Source organism: Sturnira hondurensis, unplaced genomic scaffold (assembly GCF_014824575.4).
Source record: "Sturnira hondurensis isolate 20B ecotype Veracruz unplaced genomic scaffold, ASM1482457v3 Scaffold0001020, whole genome shotgun sequence".
NCBI classification, from domain to species: Eukaryota; Metazoa; Chordata; class Mammalia; order Chiroptera; family Phyllostomidae; genus Sturnira; species Sturnira hondurensis.
The window spans coordinates 278,919-299,452 of record NW_028073651.1 but is presented as its reverse complement, the minus strand read 5'-3'; the positions used below and the strand labels follow the sequence as shown (position 1 = coordinate 299,452).

General features: G+C 53.4%; 1 protein-coding gene across 1 annotated transcript in view; it reads right to left on the bottom strand.

Annotated features, from left to right (window-relative positions):
- The window catches only part of CLPTM1 (CLPTM1 regulator of GABA type A receptor forward trafficking), a 30,927-nt gene extending 11,181 nt beyond the window's left edge, over positions 1–19,746 (bottom strand). The window contains exons 1-5 of the mRNA XM_037058216.1: positions 19,655–19,746; positions 14,005–14,117; positions 7,959–8,082; positions 6,782–6,940; positions 5,436–5,553 (exon numbers count right to left, since the gene is read on the bottom strand). Coding sequence (XP_036914111.1) covers positions 5,436–5,553; positions 6,782–6,940; positions 7,959–8,082; positions 14,005–14,117; positions 19,655–19,726 — 586 coding nt within the window. The 5' untranslated portion in view covers positions 19,727–19,746. The remainder of the gene's footprint in view (positions 1–5,435; positions 5,554–6,781; positions 6,941–7,958; positions 8,083–14,004; positions 14,118–19,654) is intronic.
- Between the last annotated feature and the right edge of the window lie 788 nt (positions 19,747–20,534).

The window sequence follows — 20,534 nt, the reverse complement described above, 5'->3', positions numbered from 1 at the left end:
CAGCACTCCCCCCAACAGAGGGGGGCGCTGACTGAAGGCGCGTCTGCTGACTGAAGCAGGAGGAGCTGCCCTCCCAGCGCAAGGTCCATCCGTACTTGACAAAGAGCCAGGATCCTGATTCCCGACGGCAGCCAACCCCGGATGTCGCATTTCTAGCGCACTCTACAGCTGCACGGCTTTTACTTCTTGTGGCACAAAAATAGTCTCTGAACGAATTCTTGTTACTTCAGCACATTTTGCAAAATGCGGCACTTTGACCTGGCCCCTCCGCACCATCCTGCCCAAGATGGCTGGTCTGGGGTCCCAGCCACTAAGACTGGGATATTTTTATTTTTTAAAAGATTTTATTTATTTACTTCCGACCAAGATGGAGGCGTAGGTGGAAACACCGTACCTCCTCCCACAACCAAGTTTCCCCCCCCCACAACCAAATTTAAGGACAACAAAGATTTAGAAACAAAAACACAACCAAAACAGACAGAAAATTGAACTGTACCGAAGTCTGACAACAACGAACCATTTAGCCAGACCAGTAAGAGGGGCGGAGTCAGCGGCTGGCGGAGCAGGGTAGTGGCAGGAAAAAGCGGCTGGACCAACCCGGGCTCGCAGGTGGCGGTTGGTAGATCCCAGGTGTGGGGTGGCAACGTGTGGACCTAGTGAGGGCACAAGGCGGCTGGCCGCAGTCACACATTCGCACGCGAACCAGACAAAGGATCGAGCAGTGAGACAGACTGCGCAAACCAGGGCCCCAGCGCCAGGAAATAAAGCCTAAAAGCAACAATTAGAAAAACTTTCGGGGGTTGAGGTGCCAGGAGAGGATTCCAGCCTCACAGGTGAGTTCATTGGAGAGACCCATAGGGTCCTAGAATGTACACAAGCCCACCCACCCAGAAAACCAGCACTACAAGAGCCCAATTTGCTTGTGGGAAGCGGCAGAGGGGACCAAAATCCGAGAGAGAAAGAGAGAGAGAGAGAGAGAGAGAGAAATGCTACTGCTCCCTCTCTGACTCCGCCCCCAGTCACAACCCAGCGACTGGGCTGACCCGCCCTGGTGAACAACTAAGCTTTCGCCCCTCATACGTAACAGGTGTGAACAGACCAAAACATTATGGCTCAAGAAGAACAGCTCAAAGCTCCAGAGCCAATAATTCTAAGCGACCAAGGGATAGCCAACCTATCAGATGCACAGTTCAAAATACTGGTGATCAAGATGCTCACAGAACTAGTTGATTTTAGTCACAAATTAGAGGAACAAATGAAGGCTACGCTAAGTGAAATGAAGCAAAATGCACAGGGAACCAATAGTGATGGAAACAAAACTGAGACTAAAATCAATCGAGTGGACCAGAAGGAAGAAAGAAACAACCAAACAGAGAAGAAGGAAGAAACAAGAATTCAAAAAAATGAGGAGAGGCTTGGGAACCTTCATGACATCTTTAAAACGTTCCAACATCCAAATTATAGGGGTACCAGAAGGGGAAGAGGAAGAGCAACAAGTGGAAAACTTATTTGAACAAATAATAAAGGAGAACTTCCCCAGTCTGGCAAAGGAAATAGACTGCCAGGAAGTCTAGGAAGCTCAGAGTCCCAGAGAAGTTGGACCCAAGAAGGAACACACCAAGGTACATCATAATTACATTAGCCAAGATTAAAATGAAGGAGAGAATTCTAGAAGCAGGAAGAGATAAGGGGACAGTCACCTACAAAGGAGTACCCATCAGACTGTCAGCTGATTTCTCAAAAGAGACCTTACAGGCAAGAAGGGGCTGGAAAGTAGTATTCCAAGTCATGAAATGCAAAGACCTACATCCAAGACTGCTCTATCCAGCAAAGCTTTCATTTAGAATGGAAGGGCAAATAAAGTGCTTCTCAGATAAGGTCAAGTTCAAGGAGTTCATCATCACCAAGCCCTTATCATATGAAATGTTAAAGGGACTTATCTAAGAAAAAAAAGATAAAAAATATGAACAGTGAAAGGACAGCAAACTCAGTTATTAACAACCACACCTAAAACAAAAGCAAACCAAGAGGACAGCTAGATCAGGAGCAGAACCATAGAAATGAAGATCACATGGAGGGTTAGCAACAGGGGAGTGGGAGGAGAAGGGGGAAAAGGTACACAGAATAAGCAGCATAGATGGTAGGTAGAAAATAGACGGGGAGGGCAAGAATACTGTGGGGAATGTAGAAAGTAAAGAACTTGTGACATATGGACATAAACTAAAGGGGGGAACTGTGGGGGGAGGGAGTGTGCAGGGTGGAGGGGAATGAAGGGGGGAAATGGGACAACTGTAATGGCATAATCAATAAACTGTATTTAAAAAAGCTGAGACTGAAAAAAAAGATCTTATTTATTTAATTTTAGAGATGGGGAGGGAAGGAGAAAGAGAGGGAGAGAAAAATCAATGTGTGAGAGAAATATCAGCTGGTTGCCTTTTGTATCAGCCCCAACCGGGGACTGGCCCACAACCCAGACATGTGCCCTGACTGGGAATCAAACTGGCGACCTTTTGCCTTGTGAGATGATTCCCAACCCACTGAATCACACCAATCAAAGCTGGGACATTTTTTATCTAAATATGTAAGAAAGACATAACCACACGAATAGAAGAAAATCCATTACTGTGCCACCCAAAACAACAAGATGGATCATCAAATCCACAGGTAAAGGAAAATGAAAGCAAGATGGAGCTCTCAAAATTCACAGGAGAGCCGTGGCTGGTATGGCTCAGTGGAGTGAGCACTGGACTGCAAAGCAAAGGGTCGCCAGTTCGATTCCCAGTTAAGAACACATGCCTATGTTGTGGGCAAGGTTCCCAGTAGGGGGCATGTGAGAGGCAACTATAGGTTGTTTTTCTCCCACTCTTTCTCCCTCCCTTCCCCGCTCTCTAAAAATGAATAAAAAGTCTTAAAAAAAAAAAAGCCTTCGCCAGAACAGCTGAAACTCAGGTACAAAAAGTACAGAGAGCCCTGGCTGGTGTAGCTCAGTGGATTGAGTGCGGTCCTGCGAACCACACAATAGCAGTTCGATTCCCAGCCAGAGCACATGCCTGGGTTGCAGGTCAGTTCCTGGCGGGGGACACACCAGAGGCAACCATACATTGATATTTCTCTCCCTCTCTCCTTCCCTTCCCCTCTAAAGATAAATAAATAAAATCTTTTAAAAAAAAAGGAAAGTACAGAGAAGGATTCCCGTGAGAGAGAATCAGAAGACAGTGGACTCCAGGACAATGACACGAAGAAAAAGCAAAAATATGCCAACACCCACGGACCTCATGAAAGAGGAGAAGTTGGACAGAAAAGAAAAAAAAACTAAGTTCACAGTGTGGTTCAGATGTAAATAAGAGTCACGCCCTCAGTCATTTGAATACTGAATGTTAATCTAATCCAAATTATGTTAATATGTTGGGATTTCCTCTTCCAAAGTAGGAAGTCAGGAAATAATGTCTCAAACTAAAAAAGCAAGAAACTGAGGTATCAGCTTGTCATGGGGAGCCTGGGGATTAAAAGCAGAAGAAACAGCTAAATGAACTTGAAAGTCATTGCCTGGGGGGGCGGAAACTGGGGGAGGAGGGAAAGGAGGGCACAGGGGGCTAATGAGTTTCAATGTGTTGGTGATCATTTGAATTCTAAACCACACACAGTTGAGCCCTGAACCACATGGCTGTGAACTGCACAGGTCCATTCCGTGAGGATGTCACACATAAACACCCGCACTGGCTTTGATCTGTGGTTGGGAACAGTTGGCTGCAGAGCGCCAACCGTGTGCGCTGACCCACGCCACTGTGTTCGAGGGACTGGAGCACCCTCGAGTTCTGGTACCCGCTGGGGGTGCTGGAACCAATCCCCCGCGGGTACCGGGGACGACTAAGTTTTGGGGGAGTAAAACAATTATACATACAAAAGGAAAACAAAAAAATTATACATACAGCCCTGGCTGGTGTGGCTCACTGCACTGACCACAGGCTGCAAACCAAAGGGTGGCTGATTCGACTCAGTCAGGGCACATGCCCGGATTGCAGGCCAGGTCCCTAGCATGAGGAACATGCATTGATGTTCCTCCCTCTCTTTCTCCTTCCCTTCCCTTCTCTCTAAAAATAAATAAAACATTTAAAAACTTATACACCTATTTTCAACTGTGCAGAAAGCCCCTACCACTCACCCCTGTGCTATTCAAGAGTGAACTGTACTTGTAACAAGAGGTAAGAAGTTGTTTAAGATGACGCCCTGGGCAGAGAAAGTCCATTTCGGTGTAACGCCGTGTCAGAGGTCATGAATGGCTATCCCTGACCCAGGGCTTCTCAGAGGTCACTCACAGCCCCAGGGGTTGGTTCAGCCCCAGCTGGGGGCCAGCGAGGCTGAGAATGGGGGCCTTACCCAATTCCAGGGCCCTCGGCACCCTGCCTAGACCAGGAAGGGCACTGTTCCGAGGTGTGTGTCCAAGAGCCAAGGGCTCACGGCACCACCACGCAGGCCCCGTGCAAACAGGTCAAACGGGAGTGAGGCACTGTCCCACAGGACTCCCCAAGGGCCACTCACACAAGCTGGGTCGACACAGACGCGGTTAGGTCACACTGGATGAGACAAAGGTCCTCCTGTCTCCCCCTCCTCATTAAATCAACCCCATCATCCACTCACAGACTACTCTGGAGTGTCCATCAACCCACTGTCCATTCATAGTCTACTCTGGAGTATCCATCAACCTGCTGTCCACTCACAGGCTACTCTGGAGTGTCTATCAACCCACTATCCNCAAGGGCCACTCACACAAGCTGGGTCGACACAGACGCGGTTAGGTCACACTGGATGAGACAAAGGTCCTCCTGTCTCCCCCTCCTCATTAAATCAACCCCATCATCCACTCACAGACTACTCTGGAGTGTCCATCAACCCACTGTCCATTCATAGTCTACTCTGGAGTATCCATCAACCTGCTGTCCACTCACAGGCTACTCTGGAGTGTCCATCAACCCACTGTCCATTCATAGTCTACTCTGGAGTGTCCATCAACCCACTGTCCATTCATAGTCTACTCTGGAGTATCCATCAACCTGCTGTCCACTCACAGGCTACTCTGTGAGTGTCTATCAACCCACTGTCCATTCACAGACTGCTCTGGAGTGTCAGCCCACCCTGCATAAAAACAGACTGTTTTTGAGCCTCTGTTCCCACCATGCCAGGTACTGCACAGAAGCTGGCCCATCACCTCCCCGTCGAAAGTCCCTTTGTCCACCTGCTCCTTCCAAGCCTACTGCTCTCCCATCTGCCCAAAGGGTGCCCACAGAGCACAAGGGGTGCCTGACAACCTCAGACACCCTGGGCACAGGGTTTCTGCTGGTCCTTGCAGATCTGGGATTCAATGTCCTGTACTGGCTTGAGGCGCCCAGGCTTCTCGCTGCCTGGACGGCGGGGCAGGGCTGTGGTGACTGACTTACTCCGAGACATGTGGACTGTGGCGAGCCGGCGGTACAGGGCCTTCTGCCGAGGGTCGGGGTGGAAGCCACTCTTGGTGAAGTATACGTGGATGTAGATGGAGCCATTCTGCTGGACGCTCTGCAAGGCGGGCCGGCAGGGAGAAGGAAACAGTGAATCCCCTCCCAACACAGGCCCCTCACAGCTTCCCCACCTCCAGTTCTCGGTCAGCTGGTCACCTCCATAAATTAACACCAGGTGCAGCTGAGACACCCTCCCATCTCAGAGCTGGAAGGAGGGTCAGGCCCAAGTCCTTGGGGGTGGCTTTTGCTGTCCTTCAGGTTGGCTGGGACCTCAGGGAGGGAGGGGCCTGGGCATGAACCCCAGTGGGAGCCACCCCTCAACACAGGGTAGCAGATCTGCCTCAGAAAGACTGTGTCCACACCCCACGTCCAGCCGCCCCCATAGACCGAGACAGAGATACCGCAGACGTGCCCCTTCCCCTCAGGATGCTGAGGGGACCTGCCAGGGAGAAATGAACGACAGCACAGCCCCAAGAAGAGATCGATTTCATTGACTCAGCAAATTCACGGATCGTTCAATGTGCACTGATTCTGCACCAGCTGCATGCTAAGGGCATAGAGCTGGGCACATTGGTCACCAAGACAGCTCCAGCCTGACCCTCAGGGGGCTCACAGTCCCATCATGGGGACAGACCCACGTCCAGGTAACGACAAGCCCCAGCGTGGGCAGGGCTGGGTGTGACAGACAGGACAGGGCGGCTGCCTGAGAGTCCGGGTGGGTTTCTTGGGGGGGGGGGGCAGAATTTACATCTGGGGCTGCAGAGTCCAGAGCCAGACAGCCTGAGTTCGAATCTCTCACTAGCCATGCGACCTTGGGTAAGTCACTCAACCTCTCTGTACCTCCGTGTCCTCATCACTGGAGAGAAGTCCCCACTTTGTAGGGTGGTGGAGGGTTTACACCAGCTGGCCTGGCGTGGTGCCCTGAGCATGGTAAGTGCTTAATCGCCGCTCACTGTTACTTCAGTCAGGGCTGCCTGCCTGAGTAGCAGTGACCGCACCCGCCCAGGGACGGTTACTGATCTTTCGCTGGTTTAAACCTAGAAACACACAGCCCCGGAGGTAGTCGGCAGGGTCCCAGGCCAATGCCAGCGCCATCCGCGTGGAGCTGTGGGCAGGCCATGGAGCAGAGGCCTCAGAGAGTGGCATGTGGCCACTCGGCATGTGAGCTGAGGGCACAGCTGGGCTTGGAGTCTAGGCTCCAGAAGGCACGACTGGAGGTTGGTCCAAGGGAAGTCCCCCGGGGCAGGTCGAGTGGCCCTGGGCTGGGCACCCGGAGCAGTCCCCACCTGTGGAATGTCGAGCTCAGCAAAGTGCTGATAGCAGCCATCTGAGTTCTCGCCACTGGTCCAGTCGCCGTACACAAGGTCGTGCTGCTCCCAGAAGAGGGCCGACGTGGCGTTGAAGTCTGTAAAGTGCTCGTGCTCTGAGATGTACACGTGCAGGTTCTGTGGGGAGGGGCGGGGGAGCCACTCGTGAGACCCTCTGAGGTGACAAAGGGCAGACGAAGAGCGGCGGCAGTGGTCAGCACCCTAACACGAGCAGCTTTGCGGAGAGGAGAAAGGGGGTGTGGACAGAAGAGTAGCGGCTGGCACAACAAATCTTTCCCTGCCCCACCGACCTCGCCTGTTCTGGTCTGGTCTGTGATGTCTACAAGCAAAAGCCAGTTAAAGAATGGCCAGCCTGGCACTGAGAATTTGGGGTTGGAAGGGATTAGGGTGACCCTGCACTCTCTTCTCCCTCCTCAGCCTCCCACGCCGTCCTGGTCAGAGCGCCGTCCTGGTCAGAGCACCGTAGGAGCGCTGGCTGCTGAGAGTGCGGGGAAGCCGTGCCCCTAAGAACTCCCTCCCCCTCAAGTGCCCATGGCTGCCTCTGTCCAGTGCCCTGAAGGCCCATCACTGACCAAGATCAGCTGAGCAGGGGCCCCCCTGCTGCCCAGAACTCTCTGGGAGACCAGGAATCCCAGAGCTGGAGCTGCGGAGAACCGCGAAGAAAGAGGAGCCTGGATCACTGGGGTCAGAGCACCTGCGTCAGACGCTGTCAGACACTCCAGAACCTTGAACCTCGGGGGCTCTGGGCTCCTCCCTTCCCTGCCTCTGCCCAGCTCCCCGCCCTGCTCAGCCTCTCCTTTCCTTTCTACTGCCCCGCACACCTCCCTTCGCAACTTTTAAAGCCTGAACGTACTTTTAAAGTAAATACATTAAGGACCCTGTTAAAATCGTTTTTAAGGGACTGAGTGACCCTTTGGATGTCCCTCTTCCCCAGAGACAGGACCTCCACAAAATCCAAAGAATTTATTTTTCCTTATGGGTCCCACCTGACAGGTTTCAGGGGCTACGGACAGGCCCAGACTCCCTCAGCTCTGGACCCACTCACGGGCCTGCGGCAACAAGGGACCAGCCCGCTGCCTGCGTCACTGCCCCCCCCCCCTCATCTCCTGTGTCGGGCCTCCCAGCCGGCGGTTACCATTAAAGTGTCTTTGGGGAACAGGTTGCGGCTGGCGACACGCGGGGCTCCTCCGGGGCCCACCTGGTCCTGAGGGGCCTGCCCTCGGCGGAACCAGCTGCTGATGGCCCAGATGATGAAGATCCTGAGGAGTGAAGCAGGGCAGGGAGTGAGTTCCCCAAGTCTGTTCTCTCCCACGTGGGTCCACTTGCACCCGCCTGGGCCAGAGCTGGGACTGGTGTCTGATTACGGAAGGTCCCTGAGAAGGCAGTCACAGGGCTGCTGAGTAGACAAGATGCCCCCAAAGGCCATGTCTGGGGAGAGACTCCAGATTCCACCATTTGCTAGTGTGGGGGGCCCGGCACTGCCCTGGTCTCCATGCAGACTCCCAGCACCAAGTCCTCCAGGAGCTCCCGGTGACCGCAGGGGCTTGGAGCCTGGAAACCTCCGACCTAGGACACGTGACATCCCAAGCCCCTGGAAGCCTTCAAGTGAGACAACCCAAAGAATCTGGAGCCCCAGTGTTCTACAAGCTCGGAAACTTAGAGAGCAACATTTTAGAAACCTCAACTAAACACTGGCCAGAGGTAGACAGTAAATAATGGGTTAGTCCTGATTTTTATTTTTATTCTTTTTATTTGTTTACTTATTTATTTTTATTTATTTTTTTTAATATTTTATTTATTCATCTTTAGAGGGGAAAGGAAGGAGAGAGGGAGAAAAATATCAATGTATGGTTGCCTCTGCCAAGGACACACAATGTATCGTGTGTCCCCTGCCGGGAACTGGCCTGCAACCCAGGCATGTGCCCTGACTGGGAATCGAACCGTGATCCTCTGGTTCACAAGCCCGTGCTCAATCCACTGAGCTACACCAGCCAGGGCTACTTATTTATTTTTATAGAGAGGAGAAAAGAAGGAGAAAAAGAGGGAGAAAAACATCAATGTGTGGTTACCTCTCCCACACCCCCTACTGGGGGCCTGGCCCGCAACCCAAACCTGTGCCCTGACTGAGAATCCAACCAGTGACCCTTTGGGTCCCAGGTTGGCACCAAATCCACTGAGCCACACCAGTCGGGGCTGTCCTGATTTTTAGTAGCACTGGGCTAGGTTATTCAGACCAACTCTCCTCTTGGAAAAAACCTGGAAAAGCCTGATGAAAGCAAACACACTAAACCCCTACTGGCACAGTGCAGTTGGCTGGGTGTGGTCCTGCAACACGAAACGTTGCCAGTTCGATTCCTGGTAGGACACACGCCTGGGCCTGGTCCCCAGCTAGGGCACACGCAAGAGACAACTGATCGATGTTTCTCTCTCTCTCCCTTCCCCTCTCTCAAAAATAAATAAATATTTTTTAAAAATGAACACAGTAAGAATATCAGTATTAGTTCTCTCTATATAATTATATACCTTGATGTAATAGGAATACGTATATACTATTGATGTGAGAGAAAAAATAAACACCGACTGTATTCATTCAGGTCTCTCAGATACAGCAGCTGTGTACTCATTAAGTGAGACAAGCACTACTAATTACAGGTGTAAGAAGCTAGACAGCAGAGGGGCTGCAAGCCCAGGATCCAGGCTGCAACCCCTGCCCTGAAGCCCAGCCCTGCCACTTACTGTGTGGCCTCTGACAAGACTCGTAACCCCTCTGGGCCTCCGTTTCCCTCACAGTTACAGTGGGGCTAACACCACCCCCCTCGTACAGGCATTAAATACACTGATTCACATACATACACAGTGATATCTATGTATCATCCGATAAAGCCCGGTACATATTCGGAAGGTATGAATGTTACTTATTGCTGTCATTTTCACCACAGGACAAAGGCACACAAAAACTCTGGAATGGAAAAGCACCCCAAGGGCATTCTGGTGTGGGCAGGGTGCCCCCCTGCCGAGCCCCAAACTACGCCAAAGGGCAGAACCAAGCAGGGGGGCCTGTCTCTGTAGGAGCCATGGAGCCCTGGGGTCTGTGGTCTCAGGAGCCATGGCCCTGCTGAGCTACCTGCTGCCTCCCCAAGAAGCCCCCAACGCACACAGCTGGGGAAGGTCTAGCAGCGCCCATCTCCAGGGACCCCTCTGCCTCCAAGAGAGGCCCCACCTGAGTGGTTATGCCAAGGGGGTGTGAGGGGGCAGGGGCACCCCCTGCAGCTTTGCCCCACCTCAGGGTGCGGCCTGCGGGGGGTCCCACCCAGTCTGGTCTTCTGGGCCCCTGTAAAACAAGGCAGATCGGACCAGACCTTTTTTAGGATTCCAGCTCCCCAGAGCCTGAAGACATGAGAACACCTGTGTGTACTCTCATCCACTCAGCGGCCCACGGACACTGCCCTCCAACCACGCGTTCCAGGCTGGGGAGCCCTGACGGAGCACACCAGGCCTGCAGGGGACCAGCCCACACCAAACGCTTTTCAACTCCCTCCCGAGTAAGGGAATAAAAGACTTTGAATCCTCACTCCTGCCCCACACAGGTATTGCTTCCATGGGTTCATAGAATGTTTTAACTTATGAAGAGATACACAGTGAAACTCTCCATTTACCTACCCACCCCACCTCCCCACCAGGTAACCAATAGTATAATTTGAGGATGGAGCTCACCCCCCAAAAAGGCCACTTGAATTCAATCTGCTGGAAGCTTTGGGGAGTTCACAGACCTCTTAAAACAAAGCCCGAATTCCACTTTAAGCACTCCGGGAGGGACTCTGCAGTGCTGCCTGGTGCTGGCTGGCTCCAAGGAGGATTAGCCTACACTGCAGCTGCAGGAAAAACGCCTCTCTGAACGAAGTTCCTTCACATACTGACGTGGAAGATGTCTAAGACATATTTTTGATGAAAAAAAAATCAAGGTACAGAACTGTGTAAAATAGACTGCCTCATGTAAAAATGAAGGGAAAGATAAAAATACTTGTTACTTGTACCTGCTGAAAGCATAAAAGAAACTGCTTTGTAAGAAAATGCTGCCCTGGCTGGTGTGGCTCAGTGGGTTGAGCACCGGCCTGAGAACCGAAAGGTTGCTGGTTTGATTCCTGGTGAGGGTACAGGCCTGGGATGGGGGTCAGGTCCTCAGTTGGGGGTGTGCAAAAGTTGTTTCTCCCCCCTCTTTCTCCCTCCCTTCCCTCTCTTTAAAAATAAAGAAAAATCCTTTAAAAAGGAAGAAAAAGAAAACGCTAATAAGCCCTTATTGGACATGGGGCAGGAGGGGCAGGAACGGGCAAAAAGAAGGGACGAGCCCACGCTGGAGGAGCTCGGGGTCCGGGTCGGGAAGGACACACAGAGCCCCGGCCAACATGCAGAGAGCTCCCTCCTGCACAGCTTCTCAGTGTCGTGTGTGACCCTCTGGGGGGACACCAGGCAGGTGGCTCCACCCCCTGCCATAATTCGATCGGCGACTGCATCGAGGACTGTGGGCGACTATCTTTCAGCTGTCTCTCTTTATAATATACATTCTAGGGTTTTATAAACAGTGAACGAAAGCCATCTGAAAGCAATCGTGACCAGCTCTGATGGAGTGTGTGCCAGCCCCTGCGCCCCAGCCAACAGGGGTTCCCCAGGACTGGAACTCCCTCCACGGCCTGTGAGCTGCTGGGACTCCTCTCCGAGGTGGGCACTCGGGCATCGGAGGGCGCTCACCTGACCAGGTGCATAGCTCAGGGGCGGGAGGCGGTTCAGCTAAGACGTCAGAGCAGTCCCTGCTCTCAGATCCAGTCTGACCCTACCTGCCCCTCTAAATTTTGGCAGCTGGTCCCCTATTTTGAGCAAGCGGCTGCTCCCAAGTCCCCTTTACCTTGCAGAACTCTGCAAGCATTCCTGTGTACTCATCCAAGACCAATCACGGGTCCGTGTTTATAATACAGGACGATCACCAACGTATCACCCTTCTTTGTTACTGCCTTGTTTACGCTTCTCTGTGTTGTTTGGGCTGTTTTTGTACAGTAAGCACATATTAGAAGTCTAGGGGGAGAAGCTAGTGAGGCGGCACAGAAGAGACCAGCCGGTGCTGTCCCTGATCCACTCTCCTGCTCTTCCTCCCAAACAGAACCCTTGTTGTTCAGCAGGGTGCTCGGCTTCCCAAAATAGAGACCACACTTCCCAGGCTCCCTTGCATCTGGCCATGGCCATGTGGGAATGTTCTAGCAAGGGGGATGACTGATTTTAAAGATTGTATTTATTTATTTTCAGAGAGAAGGCAAGGAGGGAAAAAGAGAGGGAGAGAAATACCTATGTGCAATTGGTTGCCTTTTTCACACCCTCAACTGGGGACCTGGCCTATGACCAACGCACGTGCCTCAACTGGGAATCGAACCGGTGACCTTTTAGTTCACAGGCCGGCACTCAGTCCACTGAGCCACACCAGCCCCGGGCAGGGATGGCTGTTTTAAACAACGACGTCCTGAATCCCTTATAGCTGATGAGGGGCGGAAGTGGCTGCCTGACTGCACAGTCTGGTCTCTGGACCATTTTGCTGCCTCCCAGGAAGAAAAAGAAACATCCACCATGTAGAAAGGTAAACAAAGGCCCTGCAACCAGGTCTAGCCAGGCAGAGATAGAACCAGCCCCCAGGATATTCTGCTGCCCCACCCAGTGTCTCCCCAGGGCTTCAGTCAGAAGCCAGGCTTCAAGAACGCATGCCCTGTGCCCCCACGGCCCAGGAATGGCCATATAAATCCACATGTAGAAGCACCACTACCAGCTATTCGCGAAAGGATAGACTGGTCCTGGCTGCTGTAGCTCAGTGGACTGAGCACAGGTCTGCGAACCAAAAGGTCACCAGTTTGATTCCCAGTCAGGGCACATGCTTGAGTTGCCAGCCAAGGCCCTAATAGGGGGCATGCGAAAGGCAACCGGTTGATGTTTCTCTCACATTGGTGTTTCTCTCCCTTTCTTTCTCCCTCCCTCCCACGTCTCTAAAAATAAATAAGTAAGTATTAAAATAATAGAAATGGAAAAAATATAATGAAGATCAGGAGGGGAAGAGGAGGAGATCGTGTCTAATGGGGGCAGAGTTTCTGTCTGGGAGAAGGAAAAAGTTGTGGAGATCAATGGTGGTGACGGTTGCACAGCATTAAGTGTAAATGTCAATACACTTAATGCCGCTGAACACTGCATTTAAAAATAGTTAAAATGGGCCCTGGCCATGTAGCCCCATTGGTTAGAACACTGTCTCAACATGCCAAGGTTGCAGGTTCGATCCCTGGTCAGGGAACATACAAAAATCAGCCAGCGAATGCATAACTAAGTGGAATAACAAATCGATATTGCTCTCTCTCTCTCCCCTCCTCTTTAAAACCAATCTTAAAAAAGCTAGCCCTGCCCTGGCTGGTGTAGCTCAGTGGATTGAGCCCGGGACTGCGAACCACACAATCGCGGTTCAATTCCCAGTCAGGGCACATGCCTGGGTTGCAGGCCAGTTCCCAGCAGGGGACCCATGAGAGGCAACCATACATTGATATTTCTCTCCCTCTTTCCTTCCCCTCCCCTCTAAAGATAAACAAAACCTTTAAAAAAAACCTTAAAGTAGTAAGTTTTATGTGTACATTGTGTCTGAATGGTATCCCCCCAACTCACACATGAAGTCTTAACCCTCAGCAGCTCGGTGACTGTATTTGGAGATCGGCTTGTGAAGAGGGGACTAAGGCTAAGTGAGGTCCTTGGGGGCCTAATCCAACAGGACTGGTGTCCTTCTAGAAAGAGGAGATTCGGACACAGGCGTGCACGAAGAAGAGACCACGTGAAGACACAGGGAGACGGCCACCTGCGGGCCAAGGAGCGAGGCCTCAGGGGAAAGCAGACACGCCCCGCCTCGACCTCGGACTGCGGCCCCAGCACTGTGAGCCGTTAGTTAGTCTGTGCTGGTTAAGCCTCCCGGTTCGCACCATGTGTTCCGGCGTCGCCAGAATGTTAGTAACGTGGTTTGACCACATTAAAAGAATTCTACCATGCAGGAAAAAAAGACTCCCCACCAACAGGAAAACGATGGTCACCCTCAAGGATTTTCTCCTTTCTTCTCTACACTTTTCTTATTTCACCCTTCTGCAGTGAGCGAAAGCAAAGCAGCATGTGCGCACCTGAAGAGCACACCTTTGATGACCTGCCAGGCGTTGGGCGCTGGCTGGGGCGGCGGGTTCTGGGGCTGGGTCTCTGCGGGCAGGTCCCTTCCGATGCTGCCATTGCTGGTCACCTGCAGGAGACAGAGACCAGGGTGAGGAGGGAGGACGCAACGTGAGGCACCAGGTGTGCCTGAGACACCCCTGTGTGCCAACACCTAGCACGGGGCTGAGCATAGAGAGGGTACTTGCTCCAGCCTGGGGGTCGGGGAGAGCTTCTTAGAAGAAGGGACATCAGAGCTGAGACCTAAAATACAAGTGGCCGGTGCAGAGGAGGCAACGAGGGAAGCAGCAGCTGCAGAAACAAGGGTGGCGAGAGACACAGCCTGACTCTGAGGGCTGTCCGTTGCTCTTCAGGGCTGGGGCCCAGAGAGCAAGGAGGTGGATGTGGGGGACAATGCAGAATGGGTCACGTGGCAGGTGCAAGGTGCAGGTTTATGTAAATGGTCCTCCCCAGGGCAAGCAGTTCCCAGGGCAAACTGTGCTCTGTGGCCAGCCCTGTGTGGGCCCATCACTTCGAGAGCTCCTGAAACAGCAGGTGAGACAGAGAAAAATGCACCCGGAGTGTGAGCCACAGCAAAAGCAGGTGCAACAAACGCAGCACGCACCACCCGCGGCTGTGACTCCAAGCAGCTCCACTCGGGCACATGGAGGCTCAGGGAGGCTAGGCCACCTGTGTGCATCCCCAAGGACAACTGTGGCAGCCGGGCGGCGGCAGGCCGGCGAGTCGGGCAGGGCTTCCCAGAGGAAGACCCCTCACTCAGAAACAGAAGCTCAGCAGTGGAGAATTTCACGTTGGGTTTGGAAGGCTGAGGTGGAGAAATTCTTCCTGCCCCTCTCCTAGTACCTGCCGCCTCCTCAGTCCTGCCCTCTTCCTTCCTCCCCACTCTGTCCCCTCACCCCTCAGCCTTTGAGAGGCAGGACGAAAAATGTCATGGAGACTGTCATGGTCACCGTCAGGGCCGGCAGGGCAGGGGCTCAATAAATACCTTTGGAATCAACAAATGCTCCCCCAAGGGCTTGCCCCCAGCACCCAGGTCACCCAAATCCACCCACTCCGGGGTCTCTCCTGCCCAGCCCTGAGCCTACTCCTCTGCAACGTCTTCTGTCAGCCTCAAAAGCCCCAGGGCACAGGGACAGAGGTCCTCCTGCCAGATGCGGCTGACAGGAACCTTTGGCCAGTGTTTGTTAAAATGTCATTTGTCCCCCCCCCCCCCCCCGTCCCCTTTACCAGCAAGCGCTTTTCCCTGCCCTCGCCCGCAGTGCAAGAGAGCACCACGGTGAACGGCGGGAGATCTGTGCTCCAACAGACCGAGGGTGTGGACTTGTCCCACTGTTCCTGGCTATGACATCTTGGGCCTGTCACTTCCCCTCTCTGACCCAAGGGCTAGGGCTGGACTGTGAAAATACAGCTGTTTTCTTCCTTTGTGTGTTAACAAAGGTATTTCCCAAGCACCCACCGTGCGCCAGGCCCTGTGCTGGGGGGCGGGGGAGACGACGACGACGACGACACAAAACCAGTGGCGGAAATACAGCCCTGGGCCCTGCTCCAGAGTGCAGAGTCTAGAGGGAAACACACCCACAGAACAGTAAACAGGATCACTAAACACAGTCAACAGGCCCTGGTTGGTGTGGCTCAGTTCACTGGGCGACGTCCCACAAAGCGAAAAGGTCGCTGGTTCAATTCCTAGTCAGGAATTGTACATGCCTAGTGCATGCCTGGTACATGCCTGGGTTGTGAGTTTGGTTCCCGGTCGGGGTGCATAGGAAAGGCAACCGATCGATGTTTCCCATATTGATGCACTTTCTCGCTCTCTTCCCTTCTCTAAAAATAAAGTGTTTTTTGAAAAATGATAAATAGAAAAAGTGCTCTGGAGGAAACAAGCAGGGGGAAATGATAATGACTTCTGGACTGAGGGGATCAGGGAGGCCTCCCCGAGGAGCTGTCTTTGACAAGTGGGTGAAGGATGTGCTGGGGAGAGGGAAAGGTTCAGGGAAGAGTTGGCCAAGGGGCAGGGGAGATCAGACGGGTACAATGGCCCCCTCATTCAGGGCTGGCCTCACTCCTGGGAGCACTGGAGGGCAGGGAGGGCAAGTAAGGGTTTCCAGCAGGTCTAAGCTGATTCTGGATCAAGAAAGAGAAGCCTGAGGCCAGGCCAGGATTTGAACCCACAATGCGCTGGCTCCCAGGTCTGTTCTCTTATCCGCAACCGTAGGCAAACTGGCTGGAAACCTTCCCACAGAAATGCAAATGAAAACTGCAATGACATGTCACTTCACTAGGATGGCCGGCGTCAGAGAGGTGGGTAGCCCTGAGGGCAGGCGAGGGTGTGGAGAAATTGGGGGGTGCGGGCGGGCGCTGTACACTGCTGGTGGGAAAACCAATCGCTGCTTGGAAAACATGGTCCATGTCTAAAAAGCAAACTGTGCACCTGCCATACAAACCAGCCTGGGTCTCTACCCGAGAGAAATGAGAATGGATGTCCATGCAAACACTTCCTGGCCCGTGTTCACAGCAGCATTAACTGGAGCAGCCGTAAGTAACCAGATGTCCATCAGGGAATGAATGAACAAACTGCGGTGCGTGTGCGCGATGGAACACTACTTCCAGACAGGAAGGAACACTGCTGGGGGCCACGCGTGACCGCCAAAGGGGGTGCGCGTGTTCTCAGGCTGACCGTGCTGATGCTTGTACCACACAACTGCGTAAACGCGCTAAAAGCCACTGAAGTCTATACTGACAAAAGGTGAACATTATGGCATCCAAATCACACTTCAATAAAAAGGTAACTTCGGTGGCTCCCACTTCCCTTGGAGTGAAGGCAAAGTCCTCGCCATGGCCCTGACCTCCCCCCTCCTGCCCCCTGCTCTCACTCACCTCCCCTCACTCACCAGTTCCAGCCACACCAGCCTCCTCACTGCTCCTTCCTCACACCAGGCACCTCCTGCCTCCGGGCCTCTGAGCTGGCTGCTCCCTTTATCTGAAAGGGTTTCCCCCCAGGTATCTGTGTGCCTCCCTTCCTCATCCCCTTCAAGTCTTTGTTCAAATGTCACCTCCTCAGAGAAGCCTTCCCAGACTACCCTGTTTAAATTGCAACTCCCCTTCCCACCCCTCATTGCCTGTCCGCCTCCCAGTTTTATTTCTGTCCATGGCACTTACTACCATCTGACCCACCACATCGTTTCCTCTTTATCTTACAGTTAGTCCCTGTCTGTTCTTCTACCCCGACCCTGGAATCCCCTGATAGAACACGAGCTCCAAGAGGGCAGGACCTCTGTCTTGTTCACAGCTGCACCTCCAGCACTAGCAGGGGGCCTAGTCTGTAGTGGGGACAAAATACACATTAACCGAAGGAATGGATGGTGGATTTCGGGGCCCTGTCTCAGTCCCCGGCTGGTGGAGGAGCAGGATGGCTGGAGCATGAGACGGCCAAGGCCCCCACAGGCCGGGGGAGGGAGGCAGCGGCTGTGGACACAGCAGAGACTAAGACACAGCCCCTGCTCCTGTCCAGTTGCACACAGAATACTCACTAAGGGGCCCGGGAAGCAGCTGAGACCATGAGGCTGGGCAGGGGCGGGGAGTGTGCGGACTGGGACGTCCTCACCGAGTGCCTGGGTCCACCGTGGGAATTCCACCTCAGCCCAGCCTCTGCCTCAAGGTCCACTCATCCCACAAACATCAAGCGCCTGCTCTGTGCCGCGTCCTCAGCTAGGCAGTGCTGGGGTCACAGTGATGACCAAGACAGTCCCAGTTCTGCCCTCCAGGGGCTCCCGGGCCAGTGGAAGAGACAGATGGACACTGACAAGCCAGTGTGGGCAGGACTCGGGACCGAGGCGCCCACGAGGCAGTGGGAGCCCTGACCCAGGCTGAGAGGGTCAGAGAAGGCTTCACAGGGGAGAGGAGATCGGGGAGGTACAGGACTCGCAAAGATCCACCAGGTGAAGAGAAACATAAGCACAGGTCGTGAGCAGAGACAGCGAGGCGCACTCCTGAAAACAGAAGGGCTTCGGAGGGACCGAGACTCCTCTCGTCCCAGTGACTTTCCAGCAGGAGCAACTGTGTCCCCCCAGGGACAGTCAGCAATGTCTGAAGACATTTTTGGTTGTCACAACTGGGGAGGGGTGCGTATGCTCCTGATATCTGACGTGTAAAGGATGCTCCTAAATGTCCTAAAGTGCGCAGGACAGCTTCCCATAGTGAAGACTGTCCAACCCAAAATGTCAGTAAGTGCTGAGGTGGAGAAATCCTAGGAAGGAAGTCAGATCGTGCAAGGCCTTGATCTGCTAAAGAATTTGTACTTTATCCCGGAGGCAAAGGAGTACTGTAAGTATTGACAGGAACGCGGAGGGAGAAGGACTTTTCAGCAAGACTGGGAAGCCCCTGAGACAGGGACTGAATCTTCAATCCAATGCTAACAGGGCAAACATTTCCTGAGGCCACCCCCAAGCCAGGCTGTAGCTGAAGATGCTAAACCAGGTACGTGGGGCGGGCTCTACCACATAAATCTCACCCTGATGTCCTCCCAGGTAATGATAGTATTTACCCCTCTTCTTGGCTCCCTTAGTCCCCGGCACAGAGGTCTGTCACCACCCTAGTCATCCAGGATTAAAACTCTTTACATGTCAGTCTCTCCCACTTCACCAGTGGCAGGGACATGGCTGTAGCCATCTTTGTGGCCCATCCCATGGCCGGACCTCCTGATTAACCCCTCCATTCACCACTGGAGAAATAAGAGCCCAGAAAGAGGCAGAAACTAGTACAAGGTCACAGAGAAAGACAGCTTCATTCTCCCCCCCCAACCTGCGCCTCTCCCCTGTGCTGCCTGCCTCCTACATGTCAGTGACATCCCAGCGGATGGGTACACAGCACCTTGCTGTCACTCCACAGATTCCCTGAACACCTGAAGGGTGGCTGCCTGAACTAGCAGCCTCAGTTTAGTTGAGGCGGCGATGGGTCAGAAGTCAGCAGCACCTGGACTAAACCTCCCATAGGATTAGTTTATGATAAAAGCACACCTATCCCAGTCCTGACCACCCTGGGGCCACAAGGCCTGGTAATTGCTATATGGAATGAACCCGAACCCATCCTGACGTTCTGCAAGCGACTTAGTCTACCTGTTCCTTGGATTCCCATCTGTAGTATGGGTCTGTCAGCCCCCACTGCCTGTACCCTTACCCATGATGACTACCAGACTCCCCCCAGAAATACAAAACTCCCAATTAATCAGTCATTGAACACACGTCAGGCAGGCACTGTAAGGGACCCTGAACGCCAGACCACTCTAGGAATGGCCGTGAATCCTGGAATCGGGAGTCAAGAACTAAGAAAGCAGGATACAAGTCTACGTCCATGCGTGCTAGTCTCTGGCTCGGGCAATGAGCCCGGTAGCCGCCCGGCGCGAGCATGCAGGGGACCTGGCGCGCAACAGGGCCCCGCTTCCCGCACTGTCCGGACTCCCGGGCCGCCCGGCCCCGCCTGGGCCCGGTATTCAAGGTCCCTCTGAGTAAGTGGCCCCTGATGCACAGGGTTCTGCGGTAAGGGGCAGGACATGCCCCGTGGGAGGCCCCCCGGGTGGGGAAGAACCCCTCAGTCCCCTCTCGGCCTCCGTACCTGACCGGAGCCGCCTCCTCCGGCCGCCACCACGGCGCTGCCTGCCCCGTCCGTCTCCTGCGCCGCCGCCATCTTCCCGCTCTGGGTCCCCGCCCCCGCCGCCAGCCCCGCCCCGTCCCCGACGGCGCCAGCGCGATCGCGCGAGATTTCATCTGTGCTTGACCTGCCGGCCACCGTACCGGGAAAGCACGCCGCAGCAATGCCTTTCGGAAGGACCGCTTCCGGCTATGAAAGAGTCAATCCGGCCACCGTACTTCCCCCTCGTAGTGGCCCTTTTGTTTTCCCCTAGTAGACACACTGCATGCTCCGAACTCCCAGGACTTTCTCGAGTAACATATGCGCTTCCCACAGTCTCCATTATTTTTGCTCCCTCGAGTAAACTCGCCTCTTCCAGGTATATGAGCCTTCTAAACCGCCCTGCTCGTTTCACTCCGCTGGTTCTTTGAGTTCTTTCCGTTCCATATTTCTTGAGCTTCCCCGGCCACCGTAACGCTTTGAAACCTGTCTCGAGCCACGCCCCTCTTGCGTTAAAGGAACCTTCCTGGCCACCGTACCCAGGTTCGCAGCGTGAGGTGTTGAGCCAATACCTTCGCCCTCTGACCGCTTTTGCTAACTCAACCTTTCACTCCTATAAGGACCCTTTAGGTTATAGTGTTCCTGTGCATTCAGAGTATTATTATATCAAGGTTCTCACGGCCACCACACCTCGAAATTGGATCTTGGCAGCCTCTCCACTAGCCCCCGGGCTGCTATTTTAGCAGCGCGTCGTCTTGATGGTTTGCTCGTTTAGAGCAAACTTTGCAGCCCTGGACTCGGCTTCAGGCACTCCACGAACTCCATGCCTTCTTAGCTATGTATCTGTCTACAGCTCTAAGCCTGG